General features: G+C 55.5%; 9 protein-coding genes across 9 annotated transcripts; 4 read left to right on the top strand and 5 right to left on the bottom strand.

Annotated features, from left to right (window-relative positions):
* The first annotated feature begins 558 nt into the window (after positions 1-558).
* Positions 559-3,108, top strand: B0I36DRAFT_428233 (putative nucleoside transporter). Its single transcript, XM_046162449.1, has 3 exons — positions 559-880; positions 949-1,217; positions 1,303-3,108. Exons 1-3 carry the CDS (start codon positions 800-802, stop codon positions 2,726-2,728), a joined length of 1,776 nt encoding a protein of 591 aa, XP_046016769.1. The 5' UTR covers positions 559-799; the 3' UTR covers positions 2,729-3,108.
* A 95-nt stretch (positions 3,109-3,203) lies between these two features.
* Positions 3,204-5,059, bottom strand: B0I36DRAFT_314528 (autophagocytosis associated protein). Its single transcript, XM_046152774.1, has 3 exons — positions 4,289-5,059; positions 3,718-4,180; positions 3,204-3,613 (listed from the first exon to the last, which is right to left on the bottom strand). Exons 1-3 carry the CDS (start codon positions 4,804-4,806, stop codon positions 3,560-3,562), a joined length of 1,035 nt encoding a protein of 344 aa, XP_046016768.1. The 5' UTR covers positions 4,807-5,059; the 3' UTR covers positions 3,204-3,559.
* Positions 5,060-5,792: 733 nt separating this feature from the next.
* Positions 5,793-7,059, top strand: B0I36DRAFT_314519 (ribosomal protein L37e). Its single transcript, XM_046152773.1, has 4 exons — positions 5,793-5,980; positions 6,079-6,141; positions 6,425-6,496; positions 6,614-7,059. Exons 1-4 carry the CDS (start codon positions 5,977-5,979, stop codon positions 6,760-6,762), a joined length of 288 nt encoding a protein of 95 aa, XP_046016767.1. The 5' UTR covers positions 5,793-5,976; the 3' UTR covers positions 6,763-7,059.
* On the bottom strand, positions 6,610-7,463 carry B0I36DRAFT_69255 (uncharacterized protein). Its single transcript, XM_046163219.1, has one exon. It carries the CDS (start codon positions 7,311-7,313, stop codon positions 6,852-6,854), a length of 462 nt encoding a protein of 153 aa, XP_046016766.1. The 5' UTR covers positions 7,314-7,463; the 3' UTR covers positions 6,610-6,851.
* B0I36DRAFT_359312 (uncharacterized protein) lies at positions 7,349-8,463 on the bottom strand (the record flags this gene model as incomplete). Its single annotated transcript, XM_046158109.1, has 2 exons — positions 7,349-7,645; positions 7,780-8,463. 2 exons carry the CDS (start codon positions 8,461-8,463, stop codon positions 7,349-7,351), a joined length of 981 nt encoding a protein of 326 aa, XP_046016765.1.
* A 772-nt stretch (positions 8,464-9,235) lies between these two features.
* On the top strand, positions 9,236-9,889 carry B0I36DRAFT_359311 (uncharacterized protein; the record flags this gene model as incomplete). The annotated part of the gene is made up of 2 exons (XM_046158108.1): positions 9,236-9,369; positions 9,451-9,889. 2 exons carry the CDS (start codon positions 9,236-9,238, stop codon positions 9,887-9,889), a joined length of 573 nt encoding a protein of 190 aa, XP_046016764.1.
* Positions 9,890-10,109: 220 nt separating this feature from the next.
* On the bottom strand, positions 10,110-11,113 carry B0I36DRAFT_69180 (DUF718 domain protein). Its single transcript, XM_046163218.1, has 4 exons — positions 11,071-11,113; positions 10,657-10,985; positions 10,385-10,527; positions 10,110-10,259 (listed from the first exon to the last, which is right to left on the bottom strand). Exons 2-4 carry the CDS (start codon positions 10,886-10,888, stop codon positions 10,176-10,178), a joined length of 459 nt encoding a protein of 152 aa, XP_046016763.1. The 5' UTR covers positions 10,889-10,985; positions 11,071-11,113; the 3' UTR covers positions 10,110-10,175.
* A 1,083-nt stretch (positions 11,114-12,196) lies between these two features.
* Positions 12,197-14,546, bottom strand: B0I36DRAFT_420425 (uncharacterized protein). The gene is made up of 3 exons (XM_046162160.1): positions 13,704-14,546; positions 12,733-13,633; positions 12,197-12,661 (listed from the first exon to the last, which is right to left on the bottom strand). Exons 1-3 carry the CDS (start codon positions 14,214-14,216, stop codon positions 12,591-12,593), a joined length of 1,485 nt encoding a protein of 494 aa, XP_046016762.1. The 5' UTR covers positions 14,217-14,546; the 3' UTR covers positions 12,197-12,590.
* Positions 14,547-16,844: 2,298 nt separating this feature from the next.
* B0I36DRAFT_69106 (uncharacterized protein) lies at positions 16,845-17,936 on the top strand. Its single transcript, XM_046163217.1, has one exon. The coding sequence runs from the start codon at positions 16,908-16,910 to the stop codon at positions 17,706-17,708; it is 801 nt and encodes a 266-aa protein (XP_046016761.1). The 5' UTR covers positions 16,845-16,907; the 3' UTR covers positions 17,709-17,936.
* Positions 17,937-20,173: the final 2,237 nt, after the last annotated feature.

Below are 20,173 nucleotides of genomic sequence, written 5' to 3'. Positions count from 1 at the left end.
CAAACGGGTGACCATTCGAATCGTGTCAACGACGTGATGCCACGGCGCCGCAAGGATTCCCCATGAGCACCTGCATGCGTGCATGTGCTGCTCTGGGCAAGGGAGCATCATCGTTCGCGTTCAAGGTTGTTGTGTGTTGTCGGTGGATGGCAGCGTAGTGAGGATGGCCGAGAAGTCGCTCCTGCCTGCCCAGGTGGCTCTGGAGAACATGAGCTGGCTCGAGAGAGGACAGGACAGGATCCGCGAAGCGCAGGAGAGGAGGGTTTGGCCCGGTGGCTGATCGTCGCCGGCTTCTGTGTCGAAACAATTCGTTGCGGATATTGCAAAAGTCCACTGTAGATAACAGACGAGCGTGGTGTTGGCTGCAGAGACCACAGCAGAGTTCCGCTATCCACACCTGGGCCACGCGAGGTGGAGACGCCCAGAATCGTCGCCGGCTGGTCGCCGCTATGTGCCTGCCTTTGCCAGGGTCGCCCATCTGACTGTAGGTTGGAAGGCATCCCACGCGAGGCCCGGCAACGCTTTCTCGGCTGCCCCGATTTCCATCCCCACTCTTGGCTGCCGGCAGGGAATTCGCCCCCAGGGCCAGCCAGCCGGAGCTCTTTTTTTTATTTAGGGCTCGGAGTGCCCTGCCTCTTTGCGGCAAATGTGCTTGCTCGGATCCTCGCGTTGCCTGTCTCTCGTGCCTTGTCACGCTTCCTGAAGCCAGCAGCATCTGGTGTCTTGCGCCTCTCACGGAGCAGCCACCCCGGGTTACACCAAGAACCGCAACCCCCCTCTCCCCCCACAGCAACTCACCATGGCGTGGGCGCAAACTCTCAACGACAAGGTCGCCCGGAGCGTAGTGGGCAGATGGTTCAAGCTTGAGGGCTCGGGCGCTGTAAGTTGATGCCAGCAAGAGCAAGGCAGAGAAAATAAAAACTCACAATTGCTTGTCGCGACGGATAGACCAAGGAGCGCAAGGGCTCAAACTTCACCACCGAGATCCGCGCCGGTCTCGTCACCTTCTTCGCCATGGCTTACATTATTGCCGTCAACTCGTCCATCGTTGCCGACACGGGCGGCACCTGTGTCTGCAATGGCGGGGCCGACGACCCCATCTGCGCCGTCAACGAGGAATACCTCCTTTGCGCTGCCGAGGTCAAGCGTGATCTCGTCACTGCCACGGCCGCCATCTCCTCCCTCAGCACCTTCTTCATGGGCCTCCTTGCCAACTTGTAAGTCCAGAGTCGTTCGACCCCCATTTGGGCTCTCGGGAAAGAAAAATCCAATGTAGACTAACACGTATCTGCCGTGCTCCAGGCCTGTCGGTCTCGCCCCCGGTATGGGTCTCAACGCCTACTTCGCTTACACGGTCGTCGGTTTCCACGGTACCGGCCTCGTCCCCTACCAAGTCGCCCTGACTGCCATCTTCGTCGAGGGCTGGATCTTCTTCGCGCTCGCACTCTTCGGTATGCGCCAGTGGCTCGCCCGTGCCATCCCTCACTCGATCAAGATGGCGACTGGTGTCGGTATCGGCCTCTTCCTCACCATCATCGGTCTCACCTACAGCGAGGGTATCGGCTTGATTCAGGGCGCGACCTCGACACCCCTCGTCCTTGCCGGCTGCCCCCCCGGCACCATGGATCCTGAAACCGGCTTGTGCCCGGACAGCCAGAAGATGCGGAACCCGCAGCTCTGGATCGGCATCTTCTGTGGTGGTGTCCTCACCGTCATGCTCATGATGTACCGTGTCAAGGGCGCCATCATTGCTGGTATCGCGCTCGTCAGCATCATCTCGTGGCCCCGTACTACCACTGCCACCTACTTCCCCTACACGACCCTCGGCGACGACCGCTTCGACTTCTTCCGCAAGGTTGTCGACTTCCACCAGATCGGCCGCACCCTCAACGTCCAGGAGTGGAACATTTCCGAGTACGGCGGCCAGTTCGGCCTCGCCCTCATCACCTTCCTCTACGTCGACATTCTCGACTGTACCGGCACGCTGTACTCGATGGCCCGCTTCGCCGGCGTTATGGACCCCGTCACCGAGGACTTTGAGGGTTCTTCCATCGCCTACATGGTCGACGCCATCAGCATCTCGATCGGCGCCCTGCTCGGCTGCCCCCCCGTCACCGCATATGTCGAGTCCGGTGCTGGTATTGGCGAGGGCGGCAAGACTGGTCTGACCTCGATCGTTACCGGCATTTGCTTCTTCATCTCCATCTTCTTCGCGCCCATCTTCGCCTCGATCCCGCCCTGGGCTACCGGTTGCGTCCTGATCCTTGTCGGCTCCATGATGATGAAGGCCGTCGTCGACGTCAACTGGCGATACATTGGTGACGCCGTGCCCGCGTTCGTCACCATCATTCTCATGCCCTTCACCTACTCCATTGCCGACGGTCTTATCGGCGGCATCTGCATGTACATCGTCATCAATTCGCTGGTGTGGGTGATTGAGAAGGCGTCCGGCGGCCGCATCGTGCCCAAGGACAAGGACCTCAAGGACCACTGGACCTGGCGCGTTCCCGGCGGCCTCCTGCCCGGCTGGACCAAGCGCCTGGCCCGTGGCAAGAAGGACTTCTGGCGCGAGGACGCCCTCCCCGTGGACGAGTCTGCGTCTGCTTCCGAGGACGTCGAGAAGCGCGTTGCCGGATCGACCGAGGCCGCGCCCGTTTCTGCTTCGGCCAGCGGCACTCCCAAGCGTGGAAGCATTCCGGATAACGAGGCGATTGCCAAGCAGGTCTAGGCGACCCGTGTTTGGGACCTGCCTCGTTACACTCCCAACGACAGCAACAACAACAACAGCAACTATACGAAAAGCGATGATTCGTCGGACGAGTTGCTTCTGCGGAGGCCGCGGTCTACCGATTCAGGGAAATCGGGGGATCTTTGATTTTGTCCAGAGAGGCGGAAACAGGCGGAAAGTGGAAAAAGGAAACCCTCGAGATGGAGGAGCTATAATCTGTTCTTGGTGTTCTGTCTCTCAAACGGCTTGATGAGTCGAAGAAAATGTGTCTTGTTGTTTGCAAATACCCGGGTTCTGTTCTGTTTTTTTAGTATTATATCATGAGGAAAATAGGCACTTCAGTGCTGCCCTATCTTTATCGAAAGTCGTTTTGACAAATGCTTTCTCGGTTTCCAATGATACGTGACTTTGACGAGCGCATGCCTGGTCATTCCCGTGGCATGGTCGACGCTACGCTGCAGGCCCCAAGCGGGATAGGATATCTCGTGCGGTGTGCGCATTTCAGCAAGTCACGGCGCCGCCATCTATCTGGAGCTCTCATCATCTTTGGTGCTAGACTAGCCAGCTGTCTAGAATGATTCTTCGGCTGGAAAATTGAATTCTGTCAAAGACTATGGCTCGAAGAAGAAAAAAACCCCCCATGATTGAAAAAGAGAACGCCCTCTGAAATTTGTCCATTGCTCAAAGGAGAGGAATCAATACGCAGAAACGCCAAGTCTCAAGCTGAATGCATCTAATGGAACCACGAGAGAGGGTGGAAAAAAAAGTAGTCAATCCTCCTATCCCCTGATATTGTGCTCTTCGCTTAGTCGTAAGAATGTCAAAATGTACTTAGACGCCCATCGTAAAGTCGTGCTCGATGCCTGGTGTAACACTGGCCATGAACTGAAAGTACGTCGTGTTAGCAAGTCCAGGACTCTGTCGAAGATCTTGTTTTGTGCGAAGCGCTGAGAAAGAGCAGAAGAAAATGCTGTCGACTTCTGGCTTACCTTGAGGAACACAACCAGATATTGATCTACGCGGATGGCGACCTCCTGGTCCTCGGCTTCGACCTCTTCCCAGTCATCGGTAGCGTTCTCTGCCGCCGCCTCGGCGCTCTTGACGTCGAGCTTGTTGATCTCGTCGACGAGGCCCTCCATGCCGGCGTCCTGACCGACCAGCTTTCCCGACTTCATCTTGTCCCTGCGGATCTTGAGGGCGGCGTCCGCGCGGTCTAGTAATGTCTTCATCACCGAGGCGTGCTTGCACGGGTGGACGCTGGCCATCTTGACGTTGGTGGCGAAGAAGGGAAAGTCCTCGAGAGTGACGGTCTTGTCCTTGTAGTCGCCTACAATGTCCTCCATCATGAGCTGAGGAGCTAGCGGTTGACCCCCTGCGTACCCAGACAGATATAGGCGAGGTGTGCGGTAGTAGGGTGAGTACATGATGTACAGGGTATAAGTTCTCCGGGCACTATGAGGCCGCAAGTCAGTCAAGCTGTTGCACGACGGGTTCTTGTACTGCCAAACCCAGCGAGCGAGAATGGCCGTCCAGCACCATTAAAGGTGGGCAAAAGCTTACCCAGTGCGCTTGTGAGCGTCTGTGTCGTGAATGATGGCCTCATCATCATCTTCGTCCTCCATGTCCGGGATCTCGTCATCGTCGTCCAGAGTGTCCTCAACCTTGCCTGAATCGTCGACTGTCCGGACGTCTTTGGCCTTGAGCGGCTGCGAGCTGCTCAGGCCGCCGGTTCGCAACCATCCATCTTCGTCTGCGTCGCCCTTGGATTTGAAGTCGTCGCCATCGCCGACTACGGCTTCTTCGTGGCCCGCATCGCCGGCAAAGTCGGCATCGAGCCGGCGGTTGCACGGAACATTGCGAGTGACGAGAAACTGCTTGCCGGGCGGGAGGTAGTTGACGCGCTTCGCTTCGGACTCAGCATCGGCCCACGACCAGGTGGGGAACTTGAAGACGAGATAGTCGCCAGCTGCTAGGAACTCTTCGGGTGTGATCTGGCCGGTCTTTCGGAATGTTGATGTGTGGCTGACGGGCGTGTACTTGTCCCTGATCGTATTGACGGTTGAGTAGAGGAGGTTCATGTTGGCAAGTCAAGGGCTGGGCGGAGCCACCGATAACAACAGGTTGCGCAGGCTCTGTGGGTTGGAAGACTTTCGGAGTGTTTATGTGCGATGATGTCCTGGCAAGTGCAGCAGTTTGTGATGCGTGTATGTGATGGACGGGTTGATATGGACAAGGTTGAGAATGACGAAAGCGGCCCTTGGAAGACTTAGGTAGAGCCTTGTCAAGTCCTGAGGCAGCAGAGTGGATGGTGGTGACAAGGGAAGCTCCGATTGGAGCCTGTCACACGCCGGGAGCTCCAGCGATGCAGGCACATGCACATGCTTGACTGGATGGGTCACATGGCCAGGCTCTGGACTGACAACAGCACGGACGTCAAGGCAGCCTTCATGCACGACGGCAAATCAGCCAGGCAGGCAGTCAAGCGTGCTTTTCCTCTAGAGACGGCGGGCAACAGGCTGCTTAGAGCCGCCTCTGGACACTTTCGATGCTGCTGCCTCTGGCGATTACGCTTTGTCATCGTGGAGGAGGGGTTCTAGCTCCAGGTTGTCAATCTCGAAGCAACTCAGGTACAACCAAACGCCCACATGAGGCAAGCGTGGTATGAAACACTGCACTGGTGGTTGGAAAGGTACCCTTGGTAAATTGCAAAGTACAGCTAAGCTACAGGTCATGCTCATGCCCATGCGCTGAGGACGTAATTACTATCTGTCCTGCAGACCCGGCCACATGCTCACGAAGCTCTGAGCACTCGAGGCGGATGACGAAGGAGGGGCTCCGGCACTAACAAGATAAGAAGGGGTTTATCTACGCCTCTGTATTGAGATAAGCCCGCTTGGTGGATATCAACGAATCCGAGCTTCCAAGAGGCCCTAATCGCATCCACCAGCTCAATGCACAAGCCGAAGCCGGTGAGTCAGCAGGCGGGCCCACCCGGCAAATCTCCGGCCAGCCCTTGCCCGCTCGGCTCAGCACGAAAAAAAAATTAAGAGCGTGTGCCAGTCGATATTCCGGAAGAGGGCCAGGAAATTGCGGATTCGCTGCAGGACTCGCGCCCTTGGTAAAAGCACCACCACCCAATCTCAGATCCCACCCAGAGACTACGTTGAAGGTACGACGACCGCCGCCAACCCCGACGACTCGACCGACGATACTAACCCGTCCGCCTCTCACACAGTCTTGCCGCCAAAATGAGTGCGTACTCCTCGATGCCAATCCCGCCTGCCACCCGAGCCCGAATGGACACACCACGCGATCAACACCGGAATGCTGACTGAATGCACGATGAACAGCCAAGGGAACTTCCAGCTTCGGAAAGCGCCACAACAAGACGCACACTCTGTGCCGTCGTTGCGGTTAGTCGCACTCAATAGCAGCCGCCAGGGGGAGAACCGAAGATGAATGTGCCAGGGCCGAATCGCGGGTGGAGAGAGATTCTGAGACGTCATGAAATCACCACGAGCGAGCATCATCGACCTGCCTCTGTACATTTCGGACAACACACGGCATGCTCTCAACAGCTCGAAACATGATGTCCTCTGCCATCCAGCAACGCGGCCCTCAGCATTCATCCTCGCGGTCCTCCCCTGATGATTGTGGGAAGATGGGAACAACAGGCTGATGAAATGTCGGAAACAGGTCGCCGCTCTCTCCACGTCCAGAAGCACACTTGCGCTTCGTGCGGTTACCCTGCCGCCAAGACCCGGAAGTGTACGTTCATATCCTTGGGTCGCAACCACGATCCCGCAACTCCTCTAGCCAGCCAACTTGGCAAGCTGGGACGCGTCTCGACAACACATCCCAGCCCAGCAACTAACATCTTGACAGACAACTGGTCCGAGAAGGCCAAGCGCAGAAAGACCACCGGTACCGGCCGCATGCGGTACCTCAGCACCGTCTCCCGCAAGTTCAAGAACGGCTTCCAGACCGGTGTCCCCAAGAACTCCAGGGGCCCTGCCACCAACCAGGCTCTGTAAATTTTTGGGAGAGGACGACATGTGAACTGGGGATGACGAACAAAGCACAAGCAGTCGGGGAAATAGACGACACTTCGCGCGGATAACTGTTATTGACGACGTTGACGGGCGAAAAAAACGGTAGCAAGGGCTTTAAGGGGAAACGGGTGTTTCTGCATTTGGACTGGTTTACCATGGATTTTGCGGCATCGCTGAGTTCTCGGGAACTCGGAACCTACTACACAATACGGTAGCCAGTTACCTTTCCCAAAACGAAAAAAAGGACAAAAAATTGGCATTGCGTCACGAACAAAAAAACGACGAACAACTTCTTTTCCCCGAGCCATGGCTGCGACGTGAATGTGATCATGTTTTTCCTGGGGATGAGTGGCGCGAGCACGGCGTTGTCTCACTGTGTCCTGTTCAACGTTACATGCCGATACGATATACCATCCGTTAGGGGCCCAGGTTTCACTTTGCTTAGCTGGCTTCATGTCATTGCTACGTCTATTTTCCCGTGTCATGGAGCCAAGCCAGAAATTCATCCAAACCGCGCAGGGGTATTGTGACATTATCTTGTCAGTCACACATCAACTCGAACGTGACACTACTGCCCACGCTCAAACACCCGCGCCGCCCCATCCCCTCCAATATGATACAACAACTCCCGCTCATCTGGTTCCGGTTCCCCAGCATCTCCGCCTCCGCTGCCACCTGCCGTGACCCTCAGCACGCCACTGACATCCCTAGCTGAACCGGTGTCGAGCAGCCGGACGCTGATGACGAGATCGGCGGTGTGGGCTGTAGACAATACGAGGGAAGCGTGCCTCTTCTCCAGGGGCGTGTTCTGGGCCTGGATGAGCGGTTCGTCGGCCGAAAGAGTGATGATGGTGGAATATACCTTCTGCATAGCATCCAATGACACTGTTAGCGTGCGCACTCGTAATGTAGTCTATCAATGAGCAACCGGTCCTGATGTAAAGTGCATGCACGTGATTTCACACATGTCAGGTTGTCATTCAGGCACACCTGGCTTACCTCGCGAATATCCAGAAGGGCGTCTGCCAAGCCACTCTGCAAACTCGCGTCCCCGGACGCCGCAACAAGCAGATCCATCTGATCAACCACCAGGACCGTCTTGACTTGTGCAGGTCCTGCCACAGCATCACCGCCGCCATCACCACCACCGGCAGCCGGCCGCGAGGTTGTGGGCTGCGGCCTTTGCCCCACCGCGAGTTCCAGGACATCTCTCAACGCCGCAGCTGTCGGCTCGTTCAGCGTCAGTCGGGCAGACCCTGAGCCCGAGATTCTTCCTAGCGGTGCTGACAAGGAGCTTGAAGCAGCAGCAGCAGCAGCCGCACCACCATCACCACCCGAGAACAAGTTCGTCAGGCCGTCGACGTAGACGAACCTGGCCTTGGCGGAGGCGCTGTCGAGGTCTATGCCCAGCCTCGCGGCATTGTCCTTCCAGAACGCGTAGTCACGCAGGAAGCTCAGGAAAACCACTCTGACAGGCTCCGTGCCGGACCCTGTGGGGTCTGATGATGATGAGGGCCCATGACTGTGCAGGTTGGTGTGTGGTGTATTTGCGAGCAACGAGTAGAGGTACCGCAGGACCAGCCAGTTTGTCGAGGCGCCCAGGACGCCCGTGAGCAGCGTCAGAGAAGATTCTGGCGGGAGGCAGAGGTACGGCTCCAGGAGATGGGGGATGCGTGTGGCCATCTGAGAGGTCCTCCTCCTTCCTCGGCGTCGTTTATTTCGTCTCTGGAAGCTTTGAGAAACGTTGTTCACCTGGCAGATATTTCTTCTGCCGAGTCAAAAGATTGTCGCCCGTGCGAATGTAGCTCTGCGTGTATAAAGAAACTGGTTCCGAGTATTCCTGGACGTGGACATCCAACTTTGCAGTAGAGGGGCATTTTATTTCTAGTGGGGCCCATGTCGAGGGAGCTGACTTACACGGCGTGCTCTTGCAAGGGAAAGCCTGGCCCGCTTCAGGCAGCTCTCGACGGGAACGCATCTTTTGGTTGCAGACTCTAAGATGGCATTATAGATGGAATGCCTCGTCACTACGGCATATTTGTGGTGCTTTTCATGGTGGGCTTTACCAGGGAAATGGTAGAACAAGCACGGTCGTGAACAAATAAGTGTTCAGCACGTCCCGGAATGACAGTGATCTATGCGCTCAACTGGCACTTTTTACAGTGACAGAGAGCATAGGTACGAAGATTGAAACCTGGATAATTGGCGATGGTATAAAATCTCGCCATAGATAGAATCACGAAGGCATTGGTGCTCCCGTCTCTCGGGAGTTTCCCCCTCAGCTGGACCCTTGGCGGGAGCGGCCTGCCTGGGGGGCTTGGCGATGACGTGCATCCACCCAGCAAGCTCAAAGTCCAATGCATTGGCCCTTCTCACATGGGATTCTTTGGCCGTTGTTCAACCACGATAATCCTTTCCTCGAGCGCAACTTTTATTTGTTTCCCCGCGAGCCGCCATGCCTCCGAAGCTTCCCCTCCGACCAAGGGCCGACCTTGCGCCTGCGCTGCGCGTGGCGCGTGCAGCTCCTCGAACCAGCCGGCCATTCTCGACCACGGCCCCGACAAAGGCCAAGAACCGCGTCTACACGCCGTAAGCTCACCTGTCGCGCAACGCTCAATCAATCCGAGTAGCCCAATGCTGATCAGGACCAAAAACGTGCCATCACAACAGCGTCCGCCGCCTCGAAGAACTCCACACATACCAGCTCCTCTCCTCGTCGTCCCGGCAGCCGCTCATCACGCTCTGGACCGCGCACTGGTGCTCGACCTGCAAGGTGGTCTCGCCGCTGGTCCAGTCGATTGTCGAGGCCGGCGTCGGCGAGCAGGAGGGTGGCGTTGGCTTCTGCGCCGTCGAGTACGACTCGCCCGACATCATGGCCGACGGCACCGCCCAGACCTACATGATCACCTCGATCCCGACGCTGCTCAGCTTCGACGCGGGCGAGGCCCAGGTCCAGACCAAGGTCATGGACGCGAGGAAGCTGAGCGACCGCGCTTTCCTCGAGCAGTGGATCCGGACCGAGGCGGCGAGGCATGGCGATCGCGGTGGTGGTGCTGGCAGCGGTGGGCTCGGCGGCCTTCTAGGTGGGCTGTTTGGCAGCTGGAGGTAGCACTGCCCCGACCTTTGGAAATGATGTTCAAAGAAAAAACAAGCTCCTCTGGGATGGCTAGAATAATCCTAAATCTTGGCCAGCTGTACTATACGACGATCTATCATCGCAGTAATCATGTATCATGTATCATTATATGTATCAAAGATTTGTGAAAATGGCATCTTTGCCACCAGCTTGACGAACCACACCAAGCTGGACTTGCCCAACCGCATCACAGGTTCTTCTGATCGGAGCCCTTCCGTGCCCAGCATCCGACCAAGCACAGAAATAACTCCGCCGCTGGTCAAGGCATGTAAAACACTTCCTTGATCTCCTTCCACCATGGCGGACTTCCAGACTCGCTGCTCTTGGCACCGGGCACAAGACTCTGAAAGGCGGGGGGGATCGAAATGTCAGTCTCCGTTCCTCAGGTACGGAATAACGAGACGCAACCATGGATTTGAGGTGCGAGAAACAGTCCGGCAAGCAAAATATAGACAGAAAAAAACTCACCTCCTGCCATCCGTCCGTCATCTGCCACCACTCGCGCACCTTGGGGTTCTCGCGCATCTTCTCCATGTCCCCCACAAAGTCGTAGCCGACGTACTTGAAGCTCGCAAACAAGATGCCCGAGTCTTTGTCGTGAGAGATGCTGTCTATATAGAAAAAGGGAAAGAGGGGGGAATATGTCAGCCTGCTGCATGAAAGATTACGAATTGAGGTGGTGCTGGTAGTGAAATAAAGACATCGAAAACAATGGCGGAGCAACATCAACCACCACCTACAGTCCTGGATGTTGCAGGCCTTGATCTGCTGCAGCACCTCGGGCCACACCGCGGCGTGCGCCTTCTCGTACTCGTCAATGTGCTGCGGCTTGAGCCTGACAATCTGCGCGAACCGCCTCCCGGGGTTCCGCACGGCCGCCGAGTCCCGGCGCGCGTGTTGCGCCGCCGGGCTCTGCGGCGGGGAGCCGCCCCTCGTCTCCGAGGTGCTTGGCGATGCTGGCTTCGCCCACATTTCTTTTTCTGTTTTCTGTTTTCCTGCGGCTTTCTTCTGTGGTTCCTTTTGTGCTGGGGGCTTTACGGCCGGCTGCGGGAGGTTATGCGGTCTTTGGCTGCTGATCGGGAAGTGTCGAGGTTAGAACAAGTTCAGAGCCAGAGTCGTCGTAGTGTGGGCGTATGGGGATCCCGAAACCTAACGGTGAGGCCGGATGTGTGAATGCTCCGAAGGGAAGGTCGAATGTTCCAACCTTACCTGGTTCCAAGATCAGACAATATGGTCTCTTTTGCGGTGTCGACAAGCTCTCCTTGCGATGCTCTTAGGAGAGTTACAAACCGAAGCGAACCCCAACTAATTACTTAGTCTGAGAGAATGTGCCAAAGATCAAGGAACACACGGCAAGGAATGGATAAAGTCCCAGCAAGGATCCGCCGGAACCCCGTCGTCGTCGTCTGCGGGGGCGGGAGAAAGGTTTACTAATTACACGGGCACACACACACACATACCACACGCGGCGCAAGCCGCATTGTAACCTGTCGGTCTGTCTGTTGGAGAAGCACGATGACGCCCAGACGGGTCACTAGGTGTGCCCTGCCTTAGCCGCGGATCGACCGCAGCAGCAGCCTGGCACAGAACTCGGGGAGATGAGACGGGGCTTCCGTCAGATCTTTGGCACTACTAGCTATCTCTGCCCATTTCGCCCACAAGAGATCATGACAGGAGCTAGCGTCACAGTATTTGTTTACAAGACTTGATGGTGTGTGCCCATGAGTAAAGCCCAAAAGGCAAGCATGAGTGTGGGAAGCTGTGAGTGCTACAGGGGGGGGCTATCGCGCGGGGGTGTTGTTCACTGTGTTCGGTGTAGCTACTCCCGGGGGGGTTCATGCGGGGTTCTTTCACGAGCTTCGAGGGACAGGCCAGTGTCTCTGACTTGTGAAATTGGCTTGAAGTGCCTCAAAAGGATATGGCAAGAGAAAGCTGCATCTCCTGGAACCTTACCCTACGACTGCTCGAAGACGTGGAGGCCGGCCTTTCAGCTCAGTCCAAGCTGGAATCAAGAGTAGCACATCGTCTGGGTGGAAACGCCAGATGTCAGATATAATGCCAGTAGCCCGCACCCGTGTGCTCAACCACCACAGAATTCATCAAATAGCCGGCTGCGTGCTCTTTGACATGCTGTAGCTTCTAGTCTCCCTAAATACCCGGTGAGTTGTCATTGGTGGACGCAACATGTGGCAAACTGGCACTTACACACCACCCATGACCAGGTGCTTGTGACTTTAGGTTGCAAGCCACGGCTCGCAATGCATGGCCAAGAAGCAAGTATCAGGGAAGTATTGAGAATCTCTCAGATATGTTTCAACAATTTTATAATCGTACACCATTGTTAAAAGTCCATCAATGTGTTCTAGCCGGTCGTGGATTACCGTTGCACTTGGCAACCCTCATCGTCACCTGTCTACCTCGGCAGTTCGTCCTGCGCCGTGTTGATGACCCAAACTTCCATTTCTGTAATCGAGCAACCTCAAGTGTCCCATTTTATCCCTAGCCCAGTCGTGAAACGATCAATGACGCCTGAATGCAAAGCACGCTGGTGCTCCCGGACGGTCCAATTATTATAAGTCGGATATGTTCTTCGAAAATAAGTCGTAGAAGAGAGACGTAGGCTGCCAACTCATGGTTTACAACCATAGCAGCGCTGCTTTGCCCAATCGCGCACTCATGCGTACAGTGCTTCGAATCCATAGATGAAGCCAAAGACCAGGAACGCAATGGCACCGCCCATTGTCACTATTGATGCAGGAGTTAGCTTCTGACTGCCACAATGCTTCGACCCAACCAAGTAAAAGAGCTCAACCTACCCTTCTTGAGGCTCACCCTGCCAGCAATTGCTCTGCCGCCAATGACAGCAGCGCCGGTGCATATGCTGTGTCCGACCAGCGCGCCAAGAGTTACCCACCAGTAGTCCTGCCCGGCAGCCATGGCAATGGTAGCAATCTGGCTGCGATCACCCCACTCGCCCAAGAATGTCATTACGAATGTCTGTACCCACGCAGGGCTGAGGAGAAGTGAGAATAGGTTGGACAGGCCGCTGCCGACGCCTCCGAGCATGCCGCCTCTAGGCGATGGACTCCGAGCCGGCGAGGTCGATGGGCTGCGTGGCGGCGAGGGGAAACGTGACTGGGAGCGCGACTTGCGGCTGTGGCGACTCATGCCACCCTCGAGAGCATAAGCCGATGCCGAGGACTGACGACCGCCATGTTTGAGAGCCTCCTGCTCCTTTTCTGCCAGCTCCATCTCAACCTCCTGCATCTCACCCGAGACTCCCTCGTTTGGATCCATCTCAAGACCCTCTCGCAGCAGCTTGGCGCCAAAGACGAAAAACAAGCCAGCGGCCAGAAATGCCGTCACGCGCTTGGAGATCAGTGCCGGCACGCTGTGGCCTAGCACTGCAGACAATACAGTCATGACGAAGAGTGCTCCGAAGGCGGCAGTAAAGACAACCATGCGGTCGTGCTTCATAGCCATGAGACAGGCAACCAGGAAAGTCTTGTCGCCAATTTCCGAAACGAGAATCATGGTGAGGGACAAGACGAAGGAGTGGAATGGCTGGATGATGCCATCGGCATCTTCCGTGCCGGCAGGCGCTTTCGTATGTGAGGAGCCGGAGCTGCCTTTGCCAACGTTCAAGTGCTGTTTGTTGGCCGAGTCGGGGATTGGATGTGGCTCGTCGCCTACTTTATCGGGGAGATTCAGGGGCTTCTGCGTTGTGGAATGTCATGTTCAGTACACGCACGTCTGCGGGCCAACGTCCAGGACATCAGGTGCTTACCTCGAGGCCGGCGATCTCATCAGCAGTCTGCGAGGAGTCTGCATCGCCCACTGTCTTGTCCTTGACAGAGGAGAGCCGAGGGTCTTCCTTCGGCGTTTCCGGAACCTTCTCGACTCGCTCTCCCGTCTTGCCTTCTTGCGCCTTGCGGATCTTCTCCTTCTCGGAAACGCCGCCTTCGGTGCCTGTGGTGCCCTTCTTGGGCGGTACCCGAGTCGGGTCGTCCATTACGCCATCGTTCGTCTGGGGAATCTCGATGCCGTTCATTTTCATGGGCTTCCCCTTCGGATTGATCGAGTCCGCTGCGTCGGAGGCTGTCGAGTCATCGGTCCTACCGGTCGATACCCAGGGTCCATTGTGAGGCATGCCATCCTTGCCATCAACAGGAGCGATCTTCTTGGCAGGAGCGTCCACAGAGGATTTGTCAGACAGCCGCGCGTCCAGCTCTGCAGACGCAAGGACGATGGTCGGTAGCAAGAGCAGCAGCAAGTGCTTCGCTTGAGCTCTGGGCTTCATGTTGGCGCGCCGATGATCGTTGTTGCTCGGTGTTGGGGAGACGGCACGTTTGTGAACTCGCCAGAGCAGCGCGAAGCTTGCGAAAGGGGGTGTGGTAAGGGCTCGGGCTCGGGCTCGGGCGGATCTTGTGAGAGGCCAAAGTGGCTCGAGGCAGCGAGTGTAGCCGGCACAATTAGTGTTTCTGGTCGAGATGAACCGAGCGCACGTGGAACTCGACCGCGACAGTAAAGAAAGAGTTGTTGGTGTTTGTAGATAATTAAGGGATGAGCCGGCAACGGGACTGTGACGTTTCCAGAGGCCTGGCTCAATTGTGGATAGCTGAGACTAGGGCCACGCGAAAGAGGGAGCAACGTGTCTATGCGGTCTACAGGGTCCCTGGCCCCAACCAGTCCAGGGAGCCAGTGGATTAAGTCAACGATTTGCATTCTCATTCGCATGACAGACAAGGCCCTTGCTCGGTCCAGCATCGCCACATTCCTGCTTCGATCATGCATTTTTCTACGAGATTGGGCACTCGACACGATTGGTCAGCGAGAACTTGACTGTGTTTGGGATGCAATGGGCGTGATTCAATCCCCATCATGTTGGCAGCTCGAAATTACGCTACCAATCCCAGTACTGTGCACGACAGAAGAGGCGACGATCTCGTACATCTCGATGCAGAATTAGCATGGCAGAACATCGAGCAATACTACCATAGTAAAGGAGATAGAAGACGCCGGAACGCGCAGTCTTGTCAGGGACACCTGGACTGATCAGGCTCAATTGGCGCTTCTACTTGAAGTGGGCTTGGAGGGTTTACCTGTCTAGGAATTTTAAGTACTTACAGTACCTGAAGATGTTCAAGAAATTGGCCAATATCATGAATTTGTAAACTTCAGACGCGATGCCCCCAGTAAGCAATGCTGGCCGAGTTTCATCTCACGACCCATGAGCCGTTGAACAGCGTTGTGAACGGCGAGGTACCCCAGCGTGCAGGCAACAGGTCCCGCTGTCCGTAGAAAGGTAGGGTTGCGATGTGAGGATTCTTTGGGTTACGGTTAGGGTTACGGTCAGGGCTGCGGTCAGGCTTACGGTCATCTACCGTCTCGAATTAGCTAAGCTCAGATAGTGGATCACCAGAGTACCGCGTTGGCAGCAGGAATTCGCTGTCAGTACCATGTAGTCTGGATCCATTACGTAATCAGTTTTGAGATAAACAAACGCCAGGGACTCCGTTTCGCGACCCGCGTCAATCTTCCCGGCCTCCCAATCCTCATCCACACCTCGTCCAATAAGTGCCTGCCCTGGAGGCTTCTTGGTTCCAAGTATCCAGGTCAAACAAAAACAACATGAGTCGCCAGACTCGACGGACGACGCGTCAGACAGCATCACTCGACGAAGAGATTGGCTTGTCTCAGCGGTCGAGCCTGCTCTCAGCACAAGCGCGTCATCCTATCGCTCGTCGGGGTACTCGTCGGACACAACAACAGCCGCGCCGCAGTCCTAGTGTCGACCATGTTAAGAGCTCTGCCGATATTGGCTACGATGAGGCCGATGACAACGGTACATAAGCTCTCGTTTTTTTGCGTCGTCTATTTCTCGTGTCGATTGTGCTGCTAAGTCACCCCATGGCAGATTCTGTTGTTGACACCATCGCACTGGCTTCTCAGAGTCAGAACCCTCCAGTAGACCAGGACATGCTTGATGATTACCATGCACTATTCCCAATGCTAGTTCAGGCATGTGATGAGGTGTACAAGATACATCAAGATATAGGGAGCGAGGAGCCCACAAATCGCCAACGCAAGCGCCTTGGTCATCAGGATGATGTCCACAAGTCACTCCTCCGCAAACTGGGTGAGGACGAATACCTCGATACATTCGCACCGCCCTGGGACAATTCAATGGAAGTGACACAAAACGCGCAAGTCTCTCCACAGGAAACAGCTTTCCGGTCAAACACGGCCAGCCTGCTCAAGGACATCTTCGACCACCTCTACATCGAGAGTCCCTACGAGGGTAACTTTTTCGAGCATCTGGACAATGTTTTTCCAGCGCACTTTGCCCAGGAAGTCGACCAGTCCCGAGCACTCGATCTGGCTTTTCGGATTCGTTGTCATCATTTTGCCGCCAAGCTTCAAGCAGGCGAGAAGCCGATATTGCTGGCCACGAGAATATTCTGCGGCGAGGAGTATACCGCCCTGGCGGCCGCACGGCAGCGACTATCCCGCGGACCGTACAAGGCTCTCCTCGGACTGCAACCGTCGGACAGTGAGAGCCTGAACGAAACGTACCAGACAAGTATGCAAACCTTGCTTGAGCAAGTCCTAAATGGGCGGACCACACAAGCCGTGCAGAGCTCGTTGGAAGGCCTCTGTCCAAGAAAGCCTCTCCTGGAAGAGCTGCGGTCTTGGGCTTTAGCTACTTACCACACTCACGCTTTGGCAAAGGGCTCTGTAGACTCAACACTGCACCCTGAGAAGGAGGCTCAGAATGTGGAGAACATGGATGACGATGAGCTGGAGGATGACTCCAGCTCTGATGTTGACATGCCACCGGTCGTGTACCCTGAATTGGACGGCCCCAGCAAGTGAGTCGCATTACCGCCCACACCTTGGCGAGCATTGTTGACATGATACTCTGTTTAGTGGCAGCTACTTTGATGGTACCGCCACTATTGAAAAGCCTGCTCCAAGCAATGCAACAAGTATGAATGCTGCTGCAGCATCGCCACTGCGGAAGCAGATTCGGTTGCAGGAAGGCGTCCGGAATCTCAACGTGGAAGACCTTCTGGGGAGCCAAGCCGTCGCATCATCGCCGGCCAGAGAGCCTTCAGTGGTGCCAGGCTCACCGTCAGTGGCATCCGATGCCGCCCGCGAGGATGCAGCGATACTTGACACGGTTGACGATGACCCCTTCCAGGAGGAAGAAGATGACGACGACTTCGAACAAAGAACAGCGCCAGTCAACCAGAGCAGACGACTGGCGACAATGCAGTCGACGCAGCCAGCGAACCGTGTTCTTCCAAAGCCTCGCTCACCCCCAGCGCCCTCAGGCACAGCTCGCACCTATGTGAACCCTACACAAGCCTCGACGACTAGTTCGGTTCCTCCGACAGCCAGCCAGATGGAGGATCTCAGAACCCTGGCCCGACTGAACCGTCGAGCCGTTGCCGCCAAAAGCGAACAGCGGCGCCGGATCCCGTGGTCAGTCCGGGACGAGGAGATCCTTGTCGAGCTCATCCGCAAGTACGAGTGTAGTTGGAGCATGATAGCGGAAGAAGGCGGCTTCGAAACATCCCGCGACCAGCAGGCGTGTCGGGACAAGGCGCGAAATCTCAAGGTTGTCTACCTCTCCACGGACCAGCCGCTGCCGGCGCTATTCGACAAAGTGGCGCTGTCCAAGAAGGAGCGCGATGCAGTGAGGAATGCTGGACGGAACCCATCTCGTTGCGAAGCTGACATTGATGACGACGGACAAGTTATCAACACGATTGATCCCGATCTCTAGGTTTGCTGTTCGGGTAAAGGCGTTGAATTGGGTGTTGGCGATATTTTCTTCAACGTGACGATTTTGTTCAATGTGGTCTCGGGTAGGATGCACGGTGCGCTGTGGTCGTTCATTCTTAGCAAGCTTTGGAATAGTTTAATGCTGTAATGCGAGCCATGATTGTTTCACAAAGATCTTCAGGGAGTCGCTCGCGGGATGTCCAAATGTGAGATTGCTGGTCAAACAAGGTGTTTATTTTTGCTTCAGTCATGTTCGAGATGACCTGACTGACTTGGTCCGTAAGAAGTTACCGATTGTCTCAAGGCAATGAAACACATGTTTCGTTTTATTTGGCAATAAAGGGTTCTCTCTTTCTTTACGCACGCAGAGGGCATACGTTCCGGGATGGGAAGGGATCGGTGATATCATGTTAGGTCATCATGTTGGGCTTCGACAGTGGCTCGCGGGTCGCACTCAATGATCTGTACATGTGGATACGACGTGCAATGCTGTGCAGGTGGAAAAACGAGTATCGTGTCATGCCTCGCGGCTCAACGATGCGTTCACAGTGACCGTGTTGCCGAGATGTTCAGAGGTCCGAGTGAGGAACCGCCCTGCAATAGTAGTGCTTCACCTCAGTCCCTTCATACTGAAGTGGCGACCCTGGAACGGACGATCAGCATCGGCTCGAAGCGAGATTTCACCTTCACTCATAGGCGGTTACAGTGGGGACGATCTGGGCAGTACAGTAGTGTCGCCGCATGACGTGGGCTTTTTTCTCCCCTCAGTCCCTTCTTCCTCGGCCTCCTCACGAGGGTCGTTCTGAGATGCCCTGGACCGCCACTTGACCCGCTTGTTGGCCGGGAGAAGAAGCTGATCACGGGAAGTCGGGCGATTCTTGCCTGTGGAGAAGGGGAGGATGGTACGGTTCCTCGCGCTCACGAACAGAGAGCATCACAAGCATTCGGACAGGGGTCACGCCAGAGCTAGACTGCCGTCCCGCAGGCCCAATTGCATGACAAAACTGGATGGTGGTGTGTGCCAAGCAAAAGAATCTACTGATCAGGTCCAAATTAATCCGGCCCAAGCCCCCCCACCAAAATTGGCTGCACAGTACTTGCACACGACAAAAGGCCACAGAACCGTCAAACGAGGTCAGAATCGAGTAGTAATTATTGCATTTTGAAGCTGGCGATGGCGGCTTCAATATTTGGTGTATCCTCCGCGCGCACGGGCCACTGCGCGAAGGCGACGGTCCATTGTAGTGAGGACCTTTGTGATCAGCCGTTCCGGCACTGCTGCCCACGCCGACTTCAAACACTCCTCAAATTGGGAGGTATCACCGTCGTTTCTTTTGAGGGCCATAATGTTTGGAAACAGTTTTACTAGCTGGCGCTTCATTGAGGCCCAAATGTGCTCAATTGGGTTGAGATCTGGCGAGTGTGCTGGCCAGTCTGGTAGTACCGCAATGCCCCTGACGGCGAGCCAATCCATAGTACTCTCTGCGCAATGAATTGCTGCATTATCCTGCTGAAATACCTGCCAATCGTCGTATATTGGGATGAAGCCATCGCGTAATGCCTTCTGATAACTCCAGGCCGTATAGCCCTTCTTTCGCTTGTTAGGATCTGGCTGCGGTTCGCGCTGCATTATCACCAACTCTGACCGGCACCCCACGCCGTTCTTCAGGTATATGGCACCCCAAACCATAATGGATAGGTTCGCCTTAACGTGCGATTTAAGGTTAACGAACTGGTCGTCCCATTTCTCGCTTGGGAAGCGGAATACCCATTGCGCGGGTGCGTTCGTGGAGTTCTGGCAGGACGACTCATCCGTGAAAATCACCTAGATCAAGTCAGGATAATCCCACCAACTTCAATTACACGTACCTCCTGCAATTCGTCGACTTTTGGTAGCCACTCTCTTGCAAATGCAAGCCTAGCTCTTCGTGCTTCTTTAGATAGCGGAATCCTCTTCTGAGCTTTCCACTTACGTAGCTTAGCTTCGTGAATGATGCGCTTTATAGATGTCTTGGAGATCTGGAAGGGCATGGCTTGTATGATCTCTGGCCACGTCGCTTTTCGCTTGCGTTTGACGATAGTTAGTACGCGCCTTCTCTGGGCATTTGTGAATCCATTGCGACCATTCCGAGGCGATTTGGCTAGGTTGCCGTTGTTTTTCCAGTCCGAGATAATGCGGGTGATTGTTGACTTGGAGGCCCGCGTAAGCTCGGCAATGCGGCGGTGCGTTACACCTGCGAAATGGGCGGCGCAGATAGCTGCTTTCTTCTTAGGAGTGAAATCCTGCTTCGGCAGCCTATCGGCGCACACTCCAGCAACAAAATCATCCATGATAACCTCAAAATGCGCTCGAAATGGTGGTTTTGAAGAAGGGAGGGTTTGCAGGTGGCGCGACGCGTTCGCGTCGGTGGGGTGGTTGGGCCGGATTATTCTGGGCCCCAACTGGTGTACTGTCATGACAACGAA

Source organism: Microdochium trichocladiopsis, assembly GCF_020744255.1.
Source record: "Microdochium trichocladiopsis strain MPI-CAGE-CH-0230 chromosome Unknown B0I36scaffold_2, whole genome shotgun sequence".
In the NCBI taxonomy this organism is placed as follows: domain Eukaryota; kingdom Fungi; phylum Ascomycota; class Sordariomycetes; order Xylariales; family Microdochiaceae; genus Microdochium; species Microdochium trichocladiopsis.
This window is presented reverse-complemented; position numbering and strand designations above follow the sequence as displayed.